This window comes from Mobula birostris, chromosome 1, assembly GCF_030028105.1.
Source record: "Mobula birostris isolate sMobBir1 chromosome 1, sMobBir1.hap1, whole genome shotgun sequence".
Classification (NCBI taxonomy): domain Eukaryota; kingdom Metazoa; phylum Chordata; class Chondrichthyes; order Myliobatiformes; family Myliobatidae; genus Mobula; species Mobula birostris.
The window spans coordinates 133,002,399-133,017,229 of record NC_092370.1 but is presented as its reverse complement, the minus strand read 5'-3'; the positions used below and the strand labels follow the sequence as shown (position 1 = coordinate 133,017,229).

The following is a 14,831-nucleotide window of genomic DNA, read 5'->3' as shown; positions in this document are numbered from 1 at the left end:
GCACAGAAAGTCTGGAACAGGTTCACACCAGCCCAAACTATACAACAGAGGCTATATTAAGTCTATGATGGAAGTTTGCCATTGTACATACATGGGAAAGGTCAAACTGCACACAGCTCACATGGTATATAGGCACTGAAACTCAACACTGCAAATGCTTAATCACTCTATGTATATATAGTCCATATGAGACAGAGATAATGAGGGAAATAGATAAGAAATTGGACAAGAGTTGTGGAAAAGTTGTATCTGGGGTACTCGGTCTCGAAGGAGTGACACCCCTGTTGATGTCACCAGGTAATAAAGAGGAAGTTTGTTGTGAAGATAAACCTTGGATTATGTGTGAATTCTTTCCTTCTACATTCATCAATTACATCTTATGAAGGTTTTGAATGCCCTTTGCGATCCAAAGATAAGGTAGGTTTCCAGTAATGTATGCCAGCTCCAGTTGAGGACAATAGTGGTTTTGAATAATAGCATAAAAGCCTTGGCCTCCAATGTAGATTTCAAATGAATGCTGTTTCCATTATAGTAATTGGTGACAAAGTTAACATCACCATTTTGCCTTGATCACACAAGGTCAAAATAATTTGTATGATTTAAGCATAACAAGTTTCCACCATACAGAAGACCTGAATTGTGGCTGGAAACCCAATTAGCCTCAAGGTTCGAGTCATATTTGTTTCAGTTTGAGTTACACTGATCATGAGATAGTTATAGATAATTTACTTTGTTGCTGACACATTGAGTATCACAGTTATGATTTCAGCACGTTGATCGTTTTCTCTTGGCTTACTCAACAGTTTGCACATGAGCAAGCCTCCCTGATTCTGCAATGTGGTATTAAAGGATTACTGGAGAGTCTGAGGTGTTGCCTTTTCAATCAGACATCAAACTGAGATCCTGTCCATCTGCTCAGATTGTTACAATACTCCGAAGGGACGGGAGGCTCCGGATGTTTTTCTTTTTGGAGAGACACAGCATGGTGCCAGGCTATATTTATGATCCATATTCCTTGCACCAACGGCCAGCATTCAGCTATCTTCCTAATTATTTTTTGTGCACATGTCTGAAGTTTCTGTGTTTCCTGTACTGGAACTGTAGAGCCCTTTGTATCACAACATTTTGTTGTCACACTTCATTTAAATAATTTGATATTCAATATTCCTTCAAAGTGGATTATAGAAACATAGAAACATAGAAAATAGGTGCAGGAGTAGGCCATTCGGCCCTTCGAGCCTGCATCGCCATTTATTATGATCATGGCTCATCATCCAACTCAGAACACCACCCCAGCCTTCCCTCCATACCCCCTGACCCCCATAGCCACAAGGGCCATATCTAACTCCCTCTTAAATATAGCCAATGAACTGGCCTCAACTGTTTCCTGTGGCAGAGAATTCCACAGATTCACCACTCTCTGTGTGAAGAAGTTTTTCCTAATCTCGGTCCTAAAAGGCTTCCCCTCTATCCTCAAACTGTGACCCCTCGTTCTGGACTTCCCCAACATCGGGAACAATCTTCCTGCATCTAGCCTGTCCAATCCCTTTAGGATCTTATACGTTTCAATCAGATCCCCCCTCAATCTTCTAAATTCCAACGAGTACAAGCCCAGTTCATCCAGTCTTCCTTCATATGAAAGTCCTGCCATCCCAGGAATCAATCTGGTGAACCTTCTTTGTACTCCCTCTATGGCAAGGATGTCTTTCCTCAGATTAGGGGACCAAAACTGCACACAATACTCCAGGTGTGGTCTCACCAAGGCCTTGTACAACTGCAGTAGTACCTCCCTGCTCCTGTACTCGAATCCTCTCGTTATAAATGCCAGCATACCATTCGCCTTTTTCACTGCCTGCTGTACCTGCATGCCCACTTTCAATGACTGGTGTATAATGACACCCAGGTCTCGTTGCACCTCCCCTTTTCCTAATCGGCCACCATTCAGATAATAATCTGTTTTCCTATTTTTGCCACCAAAGTGGATAACTTCACATTTATCCACATTAAATTGCATCTGCCATGAATTTGCCCACTCACCTAACCTATCCAAGTCACCCTGCATCCTCTTAGCATCCTCCTCACAACTAACACTGCCACCCAGCTTCGTGTCATCCGCAAACTTGGAGATGCTGCATTTAATTCCCTCATCCAAGTCATTAGTATATATTGTAAACAACTGGGGTCCCAGCACTGAGCCTTGTGGTACCCCACTAGTCACCGCCTGCCATTCTGAAAAGGTCCCGTTTATTCCCACTCTTTGCTTCCTGTCTGCTAACCAACTCTCCACCCACACCAATACCTTACCCCCAATACCGTGTGCTTTAAGTTTGCACACTAATCTCCTGTGTGGGACCTTGTCAAAAGCCTTCTGCAAATCCAAATATACCACATCCACTGGTTCTCCCCTATCCACTCTACTAGTTACATCCTCAAAAAATTCTATGAGATTCGTCAGACATGATTTTCCTTTCACAAATCCATGCTGACTTTGTCTGATCATTTCACCGCTTTCCAAATGTGCTGTTATCACATCCTTGATAACTGACTCCAGCAGTTTCCCCACCACCGACGTTAGGCTAACCGGTCTATAATTCCCCGGTTTCTCTCTCCCTCCTTTTTTAAAAAGTGGAGTTACATTAGCCACCCTCCAATCCTCAGGAACTAGTCCAGAATCTAATGAGTTTTGAAAAATTATCACTAATGCATCCACAATTTCTTGGGCTACTTCCTTAAGCACCCTGGGATGCAGACCATCTGGCCCTGGGGATTTATCTGCCTTCAATCCCTTCAATTTACCTAACACCACTTCCCTACTAACATGTATTTCGCTCAGTTCCTCCATCTCACTGGACCCTCTGTCCCCTACTATTTCTGGAAGATTATTTATGTCCTCCTTAGTGAAGACAGAACCAAAGTAATTATTCAATTGGTCTGCCATGTCCTTGATCCCCATAATCAATTCACCTGTTTCTGTCTGCAGGGGACCTACATTTGTCTTTACCAGTCTTTTCCTTTTTACATATCTATAAAAGCTTTTACAGTCCGTTTTTATGTTTCCTGCCAGTTTTCTCTCATAATCTTTTTTCCCCTTCCTAATTAAGCCCTTTGTCCTCCTCTGCTGAACTCTGAATTTCTCCCAGTCCTCAGGTGAGCCACTTTCTCTGGCTAATTTGTATGCTTCTTCTTTGGAATTGATACTATCCCTAATTTCTCTTGTCAGCCACGGGTGCACTACCTTCCTTGATTTATTCTTTTGCCAAACTGGGATGAACAATTGTTGTAGTTCATCCATGCAACCTTTAAATGCTTGCCATTGCATATCCACCGTCAATCCTTTAAGTGTCATTTGCCAGTCTATCTTAGCTAATTCACGTCTCATACCTTCAAAGTTACCCCTCTTTAAGTTCAGAACCTTTGTTTCTGAATTAACTATGTCACTCTCCACCTTAATGAAGAATTCCACCATATTATGATCACTCTTACCCAAGGGGCCTCTCACGACAAGATTGCTAATTAACCCTTCCTCATTGCTCAAAACCCAGTCCAGAATAGCCTGCTCTCTAGTTGGTTCCTCGACATGTTGGTTCAAAAAACCATCCCGCATACATTCCAAGAAATCCTCTTCCTCAGCACCTTTACCAATTTGGTTCACCCAATCTACATGTAGATTGAAGTCACGCATTATAACTGCTGTTCCTTTATTGCACACATTTCTAATTTCCTGTTTAATACCATCTCCGACCTCACTACTACTGTTAGGTGGCCTGTACACAACTCCCACCAGTGTCTTCTGCCCCTTAGTGTTACGCAGCTCTACCCATATCGATTCCACATCTTCCTGGCTTATGTCCTCCTTTCTATTGCGTTAATCTCTTCTTTAACCAGCAACACCACCCCACCTCCCCTTCCTTCATGTCTATCCCTCCTGAATATTGAATATCCCTGAACGTTGAGCTCCCATCCCTGGTCACCCTGGAGCCATGTCTCTGTGATCCCAACTATATCACAATCATTAATAACAATCTGCACTTTCAATTCATCCACCTTATTACGAATGCTCCTTGCATTGACACACAAAGCCTTCAGGCGCTCTTTTACAACTCTCTTAGCCCTTATACAATTATGCTGAAAAGTGGCCCTTTTTAATGCTTGCCCTGGATTTGTCGGCCTGCCACTTTTACTTTTCTCCATAGTACTTTTTGTTTCTACCCTCACTTTACACCCCTCTGTCTCTCTGCACTGGTTCCCATCCCCCTGTAGTGAACTAACCTCCTCACGCCTAGCCTCTTTAATTTGATTCCCACCCCCCAACCATTCTAGTTTAAAGTCACCTCAGTAGCCCCCGCTAATCTCCCTGCCAGGATATTGGTCCCCCTAGGATTCAAGTGCAACCCGTCCTTTTTGTACAGGTCACGCCTGCGCCAAAAGAGGTCCCAATGATCCAAAAACTTGAATCCCTGCCCCCTGCTCCAATCCCTCAGCCACACATTTATCCTCCACCTCATCGCATTCCTACTCTCACTGTCGCGTGGCACAGGCAGTAATCCCGAGATTACTACCTTTGCGGTCCTTTTTCTCAACTCCCTTCCCAGCTCCCTATATTCTCCTTTCAGGACCTCATCCCTTTTCCTACCTATGTCATTGGTACCTATATGTACCACGACCTCTGGCTCCTCACCCTCCCACTTCAGGATATCTTGGACACGATCAGAAATATCCCAGACCCTGGCACCAGGGAGGCAAACTACCATCCGGGTCTCTGGACTGCGTCCACAGAATCGCCTATCTGACCCCCTTACTATCGAGTCCCCTATCACAACTGCCCTCCTTTTCCTTGCCCTACCCTTCTGAGCTACAGGGCCGGACTCTGTGCCAGAGGCACGGCCACTGTCGCTTCCCCCGGGTAAGCTGTCCCCCCCAACAGTACTCAAACAGGAGTACCTGATGTTAAGGGGCACAGCCACCGGGGTACTCCCCATTACCTGACCTTTCCCCTTCCCCCTCCTAACCGTGACCCACTTGTCTGCCTCCCGTGGCCCCGGCGTGACCACCTGCCTGCAACTCCTCTCTATCACCTCCTCACTCTCCCTGACCAGACGAAGGTCATCGAGCTGCAGCTCCAGTTCCGTAACGCGGTCCCTTAGGAGCTGCATCTCGATGCACTTGGCACAGATGTAGACATCCGGGAGGCTTGGAGACTCCAGGGCCTCCCACATCCGACACCGAGAACAGCAAACTGCCCTCACGCTCATACTGCCCCTCTTCTCAAATAACAACAGAAAATGACTGCCAAACCTTCCTCGCCTGTTTCCGCCTAAGCCCGTTGAGCCGAAGCCCTTAAGTCTTTACTCTGCTCCCGGCTCACTCTGCAGCCCGCAAACTACGCTGCCTGCTCTATGAGGCTCTGTTCCTTTTAAATCTGCCGCGCTGCACAGCCCGACGTCACACGTCTGCGCAGTCTCGCCTCTCAGAACGCCATTGGAGAAAAAAAAATAACGAAAATTTCAAAAATGTCTTTCTCGGCACTCCCACTCAGACTCTCAGACTCCTTCTTCGAATTATGTTTTATCTCCATTTTCTTGTCTTTTCACTTAACCTGTCTGCAGTCATTGGTGGGCTGGGTGTGTCCTTCTCATTATAATATTTAATTTATTCAGATTCAGCGTGGAATTGGCCCTTCTGACCCTTTGAGCCACGCCACTCAGCAACCCCAGATTTAACCCTAGCCTACTCACAGTACAATTTAAAATGACCAATTAATCAGTATGTCTCTGGACTGTGGGAGGAAACTGGGGCAACCGGAGGAAACCCACGCGGTCACAGGGAGAACGTACAAACTCCTTACAGACAGCAGGGGAATTGAACCTGGATTGTGCATGCTGTGGTGGTGTTTCATGAGCCCCTGTGCAACTGTGCCTTACCAGGGACATATAGAATATCATTCACTCAAGAGATGCTGCAGGTGCTGGAAATCAAGAGCAACACACACAAAATGCTGTGCAATGGGTTAGACAGCAACTATGGAGGGAAATAAACAGCTGAGTTTTTGGGCTGAGACCCTTCAACAGCACTGGAAAGGAAGAGGGAAGAAAACAGAATAAGAAGGTGAGGGGAGGGCAAGGAGTACAAACTGGCAGGTAAAAGATGGAAAAGGTAAAGGGATTTATTTTCTGCTAATTTTGGGATCTTGCTTGTACTTTTTTTTGCTTATTGCATTAGATGACCAAGGATATTTGCTGTATTCTCGAGGTTGGGTCACCAAGACAAAATAAAATTATAACATACTATTAGCTTGCAAGATGGCACTGGTGAAACATGGCAATGTGTTGCAGGCAGCTTAAAAAATTTCTAAAATTTTCTTCTGAATTACTGTCACTGCAATCTGCAGCCTGTAATTTCACTTGAAGTAATGTATCTTTGTATTGTCCTGATGAACTAGTGATTCCATGATCTTCTGAAGGGCCCGGTGGACTTAACTCTCAAGTGTGCTTTGAGTGAATGGAGGTCCATTACCACAACCAAAGGAGAGGGAGAGGGTGAGGATTCCAAGCCAGGCTGAAGCTGCCTCTACCCAGCATCTTGTTAGCAAATGTACAGTCTCTGAAGAACAAGATCAAGGGTCTAAGAGCAAGATTGCTGTATCAGAGGGGAATGAGAAATTGCTGCTTTCTCTGTTTCATGGAGACATGGCTCATTCTGGAGAAGGCAAAAAAGGTGGGATATATGTTTCACGATCAACTCTATGTGGTGCTCAGACACAGAGGTTTTGTTGCACTCTTGTCCCCCAATCATTATTGACTTCAGAAGGAGGAAACTGAAGGTCCATGAGTCAGTCCTCATTGGAGAATCAAAGGTGTAGAAGATCAGCAACTTTAATTTCCTCAGCATTATCTTTCAGAGGATCTGTCCTGGATCCACCATTTAAGTGCCATTAAAAAGAAAGCATAGCAGTGCCTCTATTTTCTTAGAAGTTTGCAAACATTCGGCATGTCATCTGAAACTTTGAGCAACTTGTTGAGATGTGTGGTGAAGAGTATAATGATTGGCCGCACACAGTCTGGTTTGGAAATACCAATGTCCTCAAATGGAAAAGCCTACAAGAAGTAGTGGATACAGACTAGTACATCACAGGTAAAGCCCTCCCCAGCATTGAGCACATTTATACAGAGTGCTGTCACAGGAAAGCAGCAGCCATCATCAAGGACCCTCCACTATCCAGACCATGCTCTCTTCTCACTGCTGCCATCATGAAGAAGGTACAGGAGCCTGAAGACCTGCAGCACCAGGTTGAAGAACAGTTAATGTTCCTCAATCATCAGGCTTGTGAACCAGAGGGGATAACTTCTATCAAGTTCACTGTTCCCACAATCTATGGGCTCACTTTCAAGGATTCTTCATATCATGTTCTCAATATTTAATCCTTATTTATGTATTTAACATAAATTTGTCAGCTGGTGGTGCAGTGACATCAGTGTCGGACTCCAGAACGGAGGTTCCCAGGTCCGAATCCAGTCGGGCCGCTCCCAAGTACGCTTTCCATCTGTGCCGGGTTGAGTATTAAGCTCGCAACTCAACCTCGTAAAATTAAGAAAAATTCTGCAAAATGTCTGTGCGAGGAGTGGCGCCTCACACAGCCTTCCGATCCGCGCCTTGTAAGGCATGAAAATGCCCGACGCTGGCCCCTCAGGCCTGAGTCGACGTCATCATCATCATATGTATTTAATTATTTATTAATATTATTATTTCTTTCTTTCTCTCTTTAGGTATTGCACAGTTTGTTGTCTTTTGCACATTGGTTATTTGGATGTAGTCTTTCATTGATTCTATTATGTTTCTTGTATTTACTGTCATTGCCCACAAGAAAATGAATCTCCAGGTAGTATGTGGTGACATAAACGTCCTTCAATAATGAATTTACCTTGATTTAAAATCAATGGGATATACAGAATGACAATGTTCGAAATGCTCAATTCCATCTAAGATGTAGCAAGTATCTTAACTATCTTCATTGGTGTACTGACACTGAGCTCTGAACCTCTCTCTTGGCACAAGCACACCCTGGTTGCAGGATGCATGATCTACAAGACAACGTAGCAAGTCTAAAGGCTATTCTATGAGGACTACCCTATCTTACAATGTATACCACTGGCCAGGACAACACCTGCAGTGTTCTAAGGTCAGCATTTTCTCTAAAGGCACACATTATCAGAAAATCATTGATATTTAATGCAAAGATAAGACCATTTGGCTTACTGTGTGAATACTGGCTTCATTCGAGATCAACTCACCCCTTCCAACATGCACCTCCTTCTTTGTAGCATTGCAAATTCTTTTCTCACAATATAATAATCCAATTTCCCTCCAAAGGCCAGAAGAGAACCTGTCTTTCCCACACCATCAGGCATTGTATTCCAGATAACAACACAAGCGTGAATCATAGAAAAAGCTTTTCTTCACATCGCTCTTCATCCTCCTTCCTCTAACTTACATCCGTGACCTTCTGTCAACAATCTTTCCAGTGAAGGGAACAGTTTCCCAGTGTTTGCTCTGCCCAATTTTCTTGACATTTTATATACTTCTATCACAAGGAAGGCATGACATCATCTCTAGTGGAACGTAGTCCATTACAGGCAAAGCCCTCCCCACCATTGATCACATATACAAGGAGTACTGCCACAAGAAAGCAGAATCCATCATTAATGACCCCACCATCCAGGCAATGCTCTCTTCTCGTTGCTGCCATCAGGAAGGAGGTATAGGAGCCTTAGGTCTCATGACATCAGGTTCAGGAAGTTATTATTATTCAACCATCAGACTCCTGAACCAGCATTGATAATTTCATTTGATTCAAATTTTAATGGATCCCAAAACATATGGACTTAGTTTCAAGGGCTCTACAACTCATGTTTTCAATATCATTTATTTGATTTTTTTAAATATTTGCACAGATTGCCTTGTTTTGAATATTAGTTGTTTGTTAGACTTTGTTGTGTGTAGTTTTTCATTGATATTGTATTTCTCTGTTCTACTGTGAATGCCTGCAAGAAAATAAATCTCAAAGTTAATTTATGGTGACACATATGTACTTTAATGATAAATTTACTTTGAACATCATCTTATCCTCTCCAACGGAAACAGCCCCAGCTTCTCCAACTTATTTACATATCTGAGGCCCTTTTCCCAGCAAACATTCTTGTAAATTTCATGTGGATGCTCTCTACTGCATGCCCATCTGTCACACCTTGAACTGGCCACTAGAGGGAGGCAGAGATGAGAAGGCCAACCCCTTCCTGCTCACCTGCCTATTAGGCTAATTATTAGTTCATTGTTATCACCTGTGACTTGTTTGTAGCCCTATATACGTTCCAAGTTCCTTGTTCCTTGTTTCTTTGCTGAGTTTTGGAGTAAGTGAAGCTGTTTGTAGGTATTTCTAGCTTCTGAAATTCTAGTTAATTTTTTTGGATTTTAACTTTGCCTGTGAGTTTTTTTTGGCACCTCCGTCTAGACCTTGCCTGCTAAGGAATCCAGTAAAGCCTTATTGGATTTTGTTTCCTCTAATCTTGCGTGACTTTTTCTTGCAGTTGCGTTCACCACTATTCAGCTTGAGGGAAGTTAAAACTGAAGAAGTTATCTAGTTAGTTGTGACACCATCCTTCTAAAAATGAGGCACTCAGAGATGAACACAACTCTGTAGTTCAGACTGGACCACTGTTTAATACAAGTTCAGCATGACTATATTAATAAAATCCAGAATGTTTTACTAAATGCTGTCTTAATCTGCCCTGCCATTTTGAAAGTCTAGTACACAGATAACCTATGCCTCTCCTCTTTTACACCATTTTTAGAATAGTTTCCTTTTTCTAACATTGCCTCTTCTCATTGTTCCAACCAAAACACACCTCCACTTCTCAATATTACACTGCAACTTCCTTGCATCTGCTCCTTCCACCAAACTTTTTCATTTTATCAGCATTGTCTTTGCAGTTCACAATATTCCCAAGTTTTGTTGCATTTGAATGTTTAGAAACAATTTGGAGATTCTGAGCATGAAGCTGATCTGCCCCAGTAAATGCATTCATTGTTGGTCATCAGCCTACCCAAAGGCATTTTGCTCTGAATTCGACAGGTATGATTTAAAATAGATGCACTATCAGCTTATTTTGTATTAATGGCACTGCTCTTATCTATGTCAGCACATCTCAAGAGGGGTGAAAAATCCATTAAACTTCAAAAACACTTTCTGCAGTTAATGACACAATAATTTGCAGACTATGCAAATTTTGCAAATTTGCAACAAGGCATATTCAGAGTAGAATGGTTCAGACTTAATTTTTATGTTAAATTTGCATTTTATCCAGCACATGATCACAGTTGTCTCATATCATTCAATGGCATTCAATAGAAGGGAATATAGAGAGAACCCATTTTAACAGGGACTTCCAAAGACACTACAACTGCTGTTCTCAGAGCTATTTATTTATTAATTATTATTATTTGTTCTTTTGTACATCGGTTGTTTGCCAGTCCTTGTAGTTTTTTTTTACTGATTCCATTGTTCTTTGTTCTACTTTGAATGCCTGCAAGAAAATGAAATTTCAGGACAGTACATGGTGATATATTGTACTTTGATAATCTACTTTGAACAAAAGTGAAAGGTGAAGTACACAAATTCGACAAAACTTTTGGATTTCAACATTTAACCTTGAATTTGAACTCACTTCATGTGATATGATATTTGTCCATGAGTAACCGCAAGCACCATTAGCCTGACCATTAGTTTGGCAGCCAAATCTGTGTTTAGTATGCATGGAAACTACAGTTCCAGCCACACACAATCTTGTAAAACTCTCAATGCTCATTATGCAGCAGGGTACCCATTGCAGCAAGCTCTTAATCTTTAAATATTTTTATTCTGACAAACCTTCCAGCCAAAATGACTATTGATGTATATTCATGTAAACACCTCCGGTATGGGCAGCACACAGATTTTCTTGTATGTTTTACCAGCAAATTTTGTACCAAAATGATAGCAATATAAGAAAGCACATTTAAAACATCTGTACTCGGCACAATGACAATAAAGTTGAATCTAATCTAATTTAAACTAGTTTGAATGGTAGAGCATTGAGATTTGTGCATGACCACAACCTCACCATCCCATTAACATGTACATGTCTCATGAAATTGTTTTGCAGCAGCAGTACAATGCAATATAGAATATACTATAAATTACAATTAAAATATACATTAAATATGTACACTCAGGAGCCATTTTATTAGGCATCCCCTGTACCTAATAAAATGGACACTAAATGTATGTTTGTGGTCTTTTGTGGTAACCCATCCAGTTCAAGGTTTGACGTGCTGTGCATTCAAAGATGCTCCTCTGCACACCATTGTTGTAATGTGTGGTTATCTGAGCTACTGTCACCTTCCTGTCAACTTGAACCAGTTTGGCCATTCTTCTCTAATTAGATTTGTTTTTGGTTTTTTTGCATCATTTTCTGTAAATACCAGAGACTGCAGTGCATGAAAATCCCAGAAGATCAGCAGTTTCTGAGATTCTTAAGCCATCCCGTCTGGCACCAACAATCATCCCACAGTCAAAGCCACTGAGATCACATACCTTCCCCATTCTGATATTTGAGCAACTACTGAATCTCTTGACCATGCCTGCATGCTTTTATGCATTGAGCTGCTGCCACATGATTGGCTGATTAGATATCTGCATTAACGAAAGGCTGTACACGTGCATCAATTGTTGCTTCTCGTACATTTTATGTATTGCACTGAACTGCAACAAAACAACTAATCTTATGACATATGTCAATGATAATCCTGAGTCTGATTCAGATTCTATTTCTGTTTAGGCATGAGTCAATTGGCAAAATAAGAGGAAGGTGAAGATAGTAAGAAAAGACGAACAAGCTGGTTGAATGACTGAATAAAACAATGTGGTGAAGTATAAAATGATACATGTTAACAGCAAAAAATATAAAGAGGTAACATAGACTAAATGGCACAGTCCTAAGGGGTATGAAGGAAAAGAGTGATGTGCCCATGTACTGTATATTTTTCTCCTCTGTTAGTGACTCACATGGGATATTAGGATGTGGGTTGAGAGAACATTTAGTTGAGCTGTGATTTGAGCTTGATTTGATGGGGAGATGCAGGATCAGAAAACTGATGCAAAAAGTAAAAGGGGAGATGTAAAGGCTTTCCTTTTTAGGTGATGATCTGGAAGAATTTGCCTGTAAGCGTGGAAGAAACCAAATCATTCACTGCCTTCAGAAAAAAAATTCATAAACGTTTGAGAGAATATAATTTTTAAACTAAGAGTAAAGAGCAGGGGAACAAGAATAAATGGGATTACTCTACAAGGAGCTGGCATTGATTTGATGACCTGATGGCTTCTATGCTGGAATGACTCTACTAGGAGCTCAATGTCCATTTTACATTTCCTGACATCCTATCTCCTCTTACTTGCAGAATGCTCTGAAACATGTTGCTTCCTGACTCAGATTCTTCAATCACTCCATGCACAACACTGGGAGGTCTAGCTCACAGACTGTAAACACACCAACCTTTAATTCATCATCATTATGTGTCATGTCATATGTTGTAGGTGATCATGGTGCATTGGGCATGATTGTTCTTGGCAAATTTGCCACTGCCTTCTGGGTAGTGTCTTTACGAGACTGGTGACTCCAGCCTTTATCAATGAGATCTGAGATCTTCAGAGATTGTCTGCCTGGTGGTCAGTGTTTGCATAACTAAGACTTGTGATATGCTCTAGCTGCCCATACGACCATTCTCCACCTGCTTCCATGGCTTCACATGACCCTGAATGGCAGGGGGGGGGGAGGGAGTGGTGCAGCAGAGAGGGTAAGCATGTGCTGCACCTGTTCCAAGGGTACCCTACAGGCTAGCAGGGGGAAGGAATGCCTTGTACATCCTTTGGTAGAGATGTACCTTCACCCTGTCACACATCATTTCAATTAATGTGGATTACAGGAATGGTGCAGTGGCCTGTACAGAGGCACTGTTGGTTCAAGTTCCAGTCTAGATATTTACAGTATAGAACATTATAGCACAGTACAGACTCTTTGACACACCAATATTGTGATGACCTTGTAACCATCTCTATGATCCATCTAACCCTTCTATACAGCCCTCCATTTTACGATCAACTATGTGCCTGTTCAAGAGTCTCAAATGTCCCTAATGTATTTGCTTCTTCGACTACTCCAGCAGAGTGCTCCATAGACCCACCACACTCTCTGTTGGGGGGGGGGGAACGTGCCCTTGTCTTCCCCCTTTTCTTTCATCCAATCACCTTAAAATAATACCCCCTTGTATTAGCCATTGGTGCGGTGTAAAAACGTCTCTGGCAATGCAGTTGATCTATGCCTCATATCATCTTGACAGCTCTATCAAGTCACCTTTTATTCTCCTTCCCTCCAGAGAGAAAAAGCTTAACTTGCTAATATTCTCGTAAAACATGTCCTCTAAGCCAGGCAGCATCCTGGACCATCCACTGCACCAACTCTAAAGCTTCCCTATCCTTTCTATGATGAGGTGACAAGAAACGAACACAATATTCTTAGCAAGGTCTAACCAGAGATTTTTTTAGATGCAATATTACTTCTTGAAGTCAATCTTTGACTAATGAAATTAAAAACACCATACAACTTCTTAACAATCCTATCAACCTGCATGTCAACTTTGAGGGATCTGTGGACATGGACCTGAAGATCCCTCTGTTCCTGCATACTGCTAAGAATCCTATCATTAACCCTGTATTCCATCTTCAAGTTTAATCTTCCAAAGTGAATCACTTCACATTTTTCCACATTGAACTCCATCTGCCTCTTCTCAGCCCTGCTCTGCATCCTGTCTATGTGCCTTTGTAAACTACAACCACCTTCTACACAATTCACAAAACCACTAACCTTCATCTACAAATTTACAAACCCAGCCTTCTACTTCCTCATCTGGGTCATTTATAAGAATCATAAGGAGCAGGAGTCCCAAAATACATCCCTGCCGAACACCTCTGGTAACGACCTCCAGGCAGAATACACTCCATCTACACAAGCTACCACTCCAGCACAGACTTCAGGGAAGGATGGTTTCATAGATTAGTGATAATCCAGACACCATAGTCTTCAAATGGAGTCATAAATGAGCCATGTGCCAATCTTGAAGATGACCCATGGAGCTCCTGTTAATGTCCTGTCCAATAGATCATAGAACATTATAACACAGTACAATCCTTCGGCCCATGATGTGTCAACCCTTAAACCTGCACTAAGATCAATTTATCCAATCTAAGATCGATGTTCAAACCATCATCACAATTGTTACCACTTTCAACTTCATGCGACTTTCCTATAATCAAATTGTTCCTGAGTGCAAGCATACTTCTGTAAACCTGCTTCGGGACACCAGTCTCTTGTTTCTTCCAATAAGTGTAAAATCTCAGATCATATGCTCATTATTCCCTGATGTGCACTGCTTAATGTAATCTGAAAGAGAATCAGATGTAAAATTTAATGCCAATCAATATGTTCATACTGAGACAGGATTTTAACTTTCTCCTTTGAAAACCATGCATATTTCTGAACAGTCCAGAGAAAATTTGAGGGTCTGGTTGACCACTTTTCCTGTAGCATGCAGAAAGACCAGAGTGGGACTTGTGTCTTTTATGTTCCTTTTCTCTGCATCTACCATTTGAAACTCGGATGGAGGCTAACGAGAAACAGAATGAAGATAGTACCTCGAGGCAGGCTACCTTGCTCATTCTAATCTAAAGAAGGGTGACAGTGCAT

At 42.2% G+C, this 14,831-nt stretch overlaps 1 protein-coding gene across 2 annotated transcripts in view; it reads right to left on the bottom strand.

The window, feature by feature from the left end:
* dok6 (docking protein 6) overlaps positions 1-14,831 on the bottom strand; it is a 605,271-nt gene that overhangs the window by 17,911 nt on the left and 572,529 nt on the right. Inside the window, exon 8 of one of the 2 annotated variants that reach the window (XM_072273075.1) lies at positions 10,473-10,577. The exons of the other annotated variant lie outside the window; for it this stretch is intronic. Within the exon in view, the coding sequence (XP_072129176.1) occupies positions 10,474-10,577 (104 nt within the window). The 3' untranslated portion in view covers position 10,473. Of the gene's footprint in view, positions 1-10,472; positions 10,578-14,831 lie in introns of those variants that run through there. 2 annotated transcript variants of the gene reach the window in all.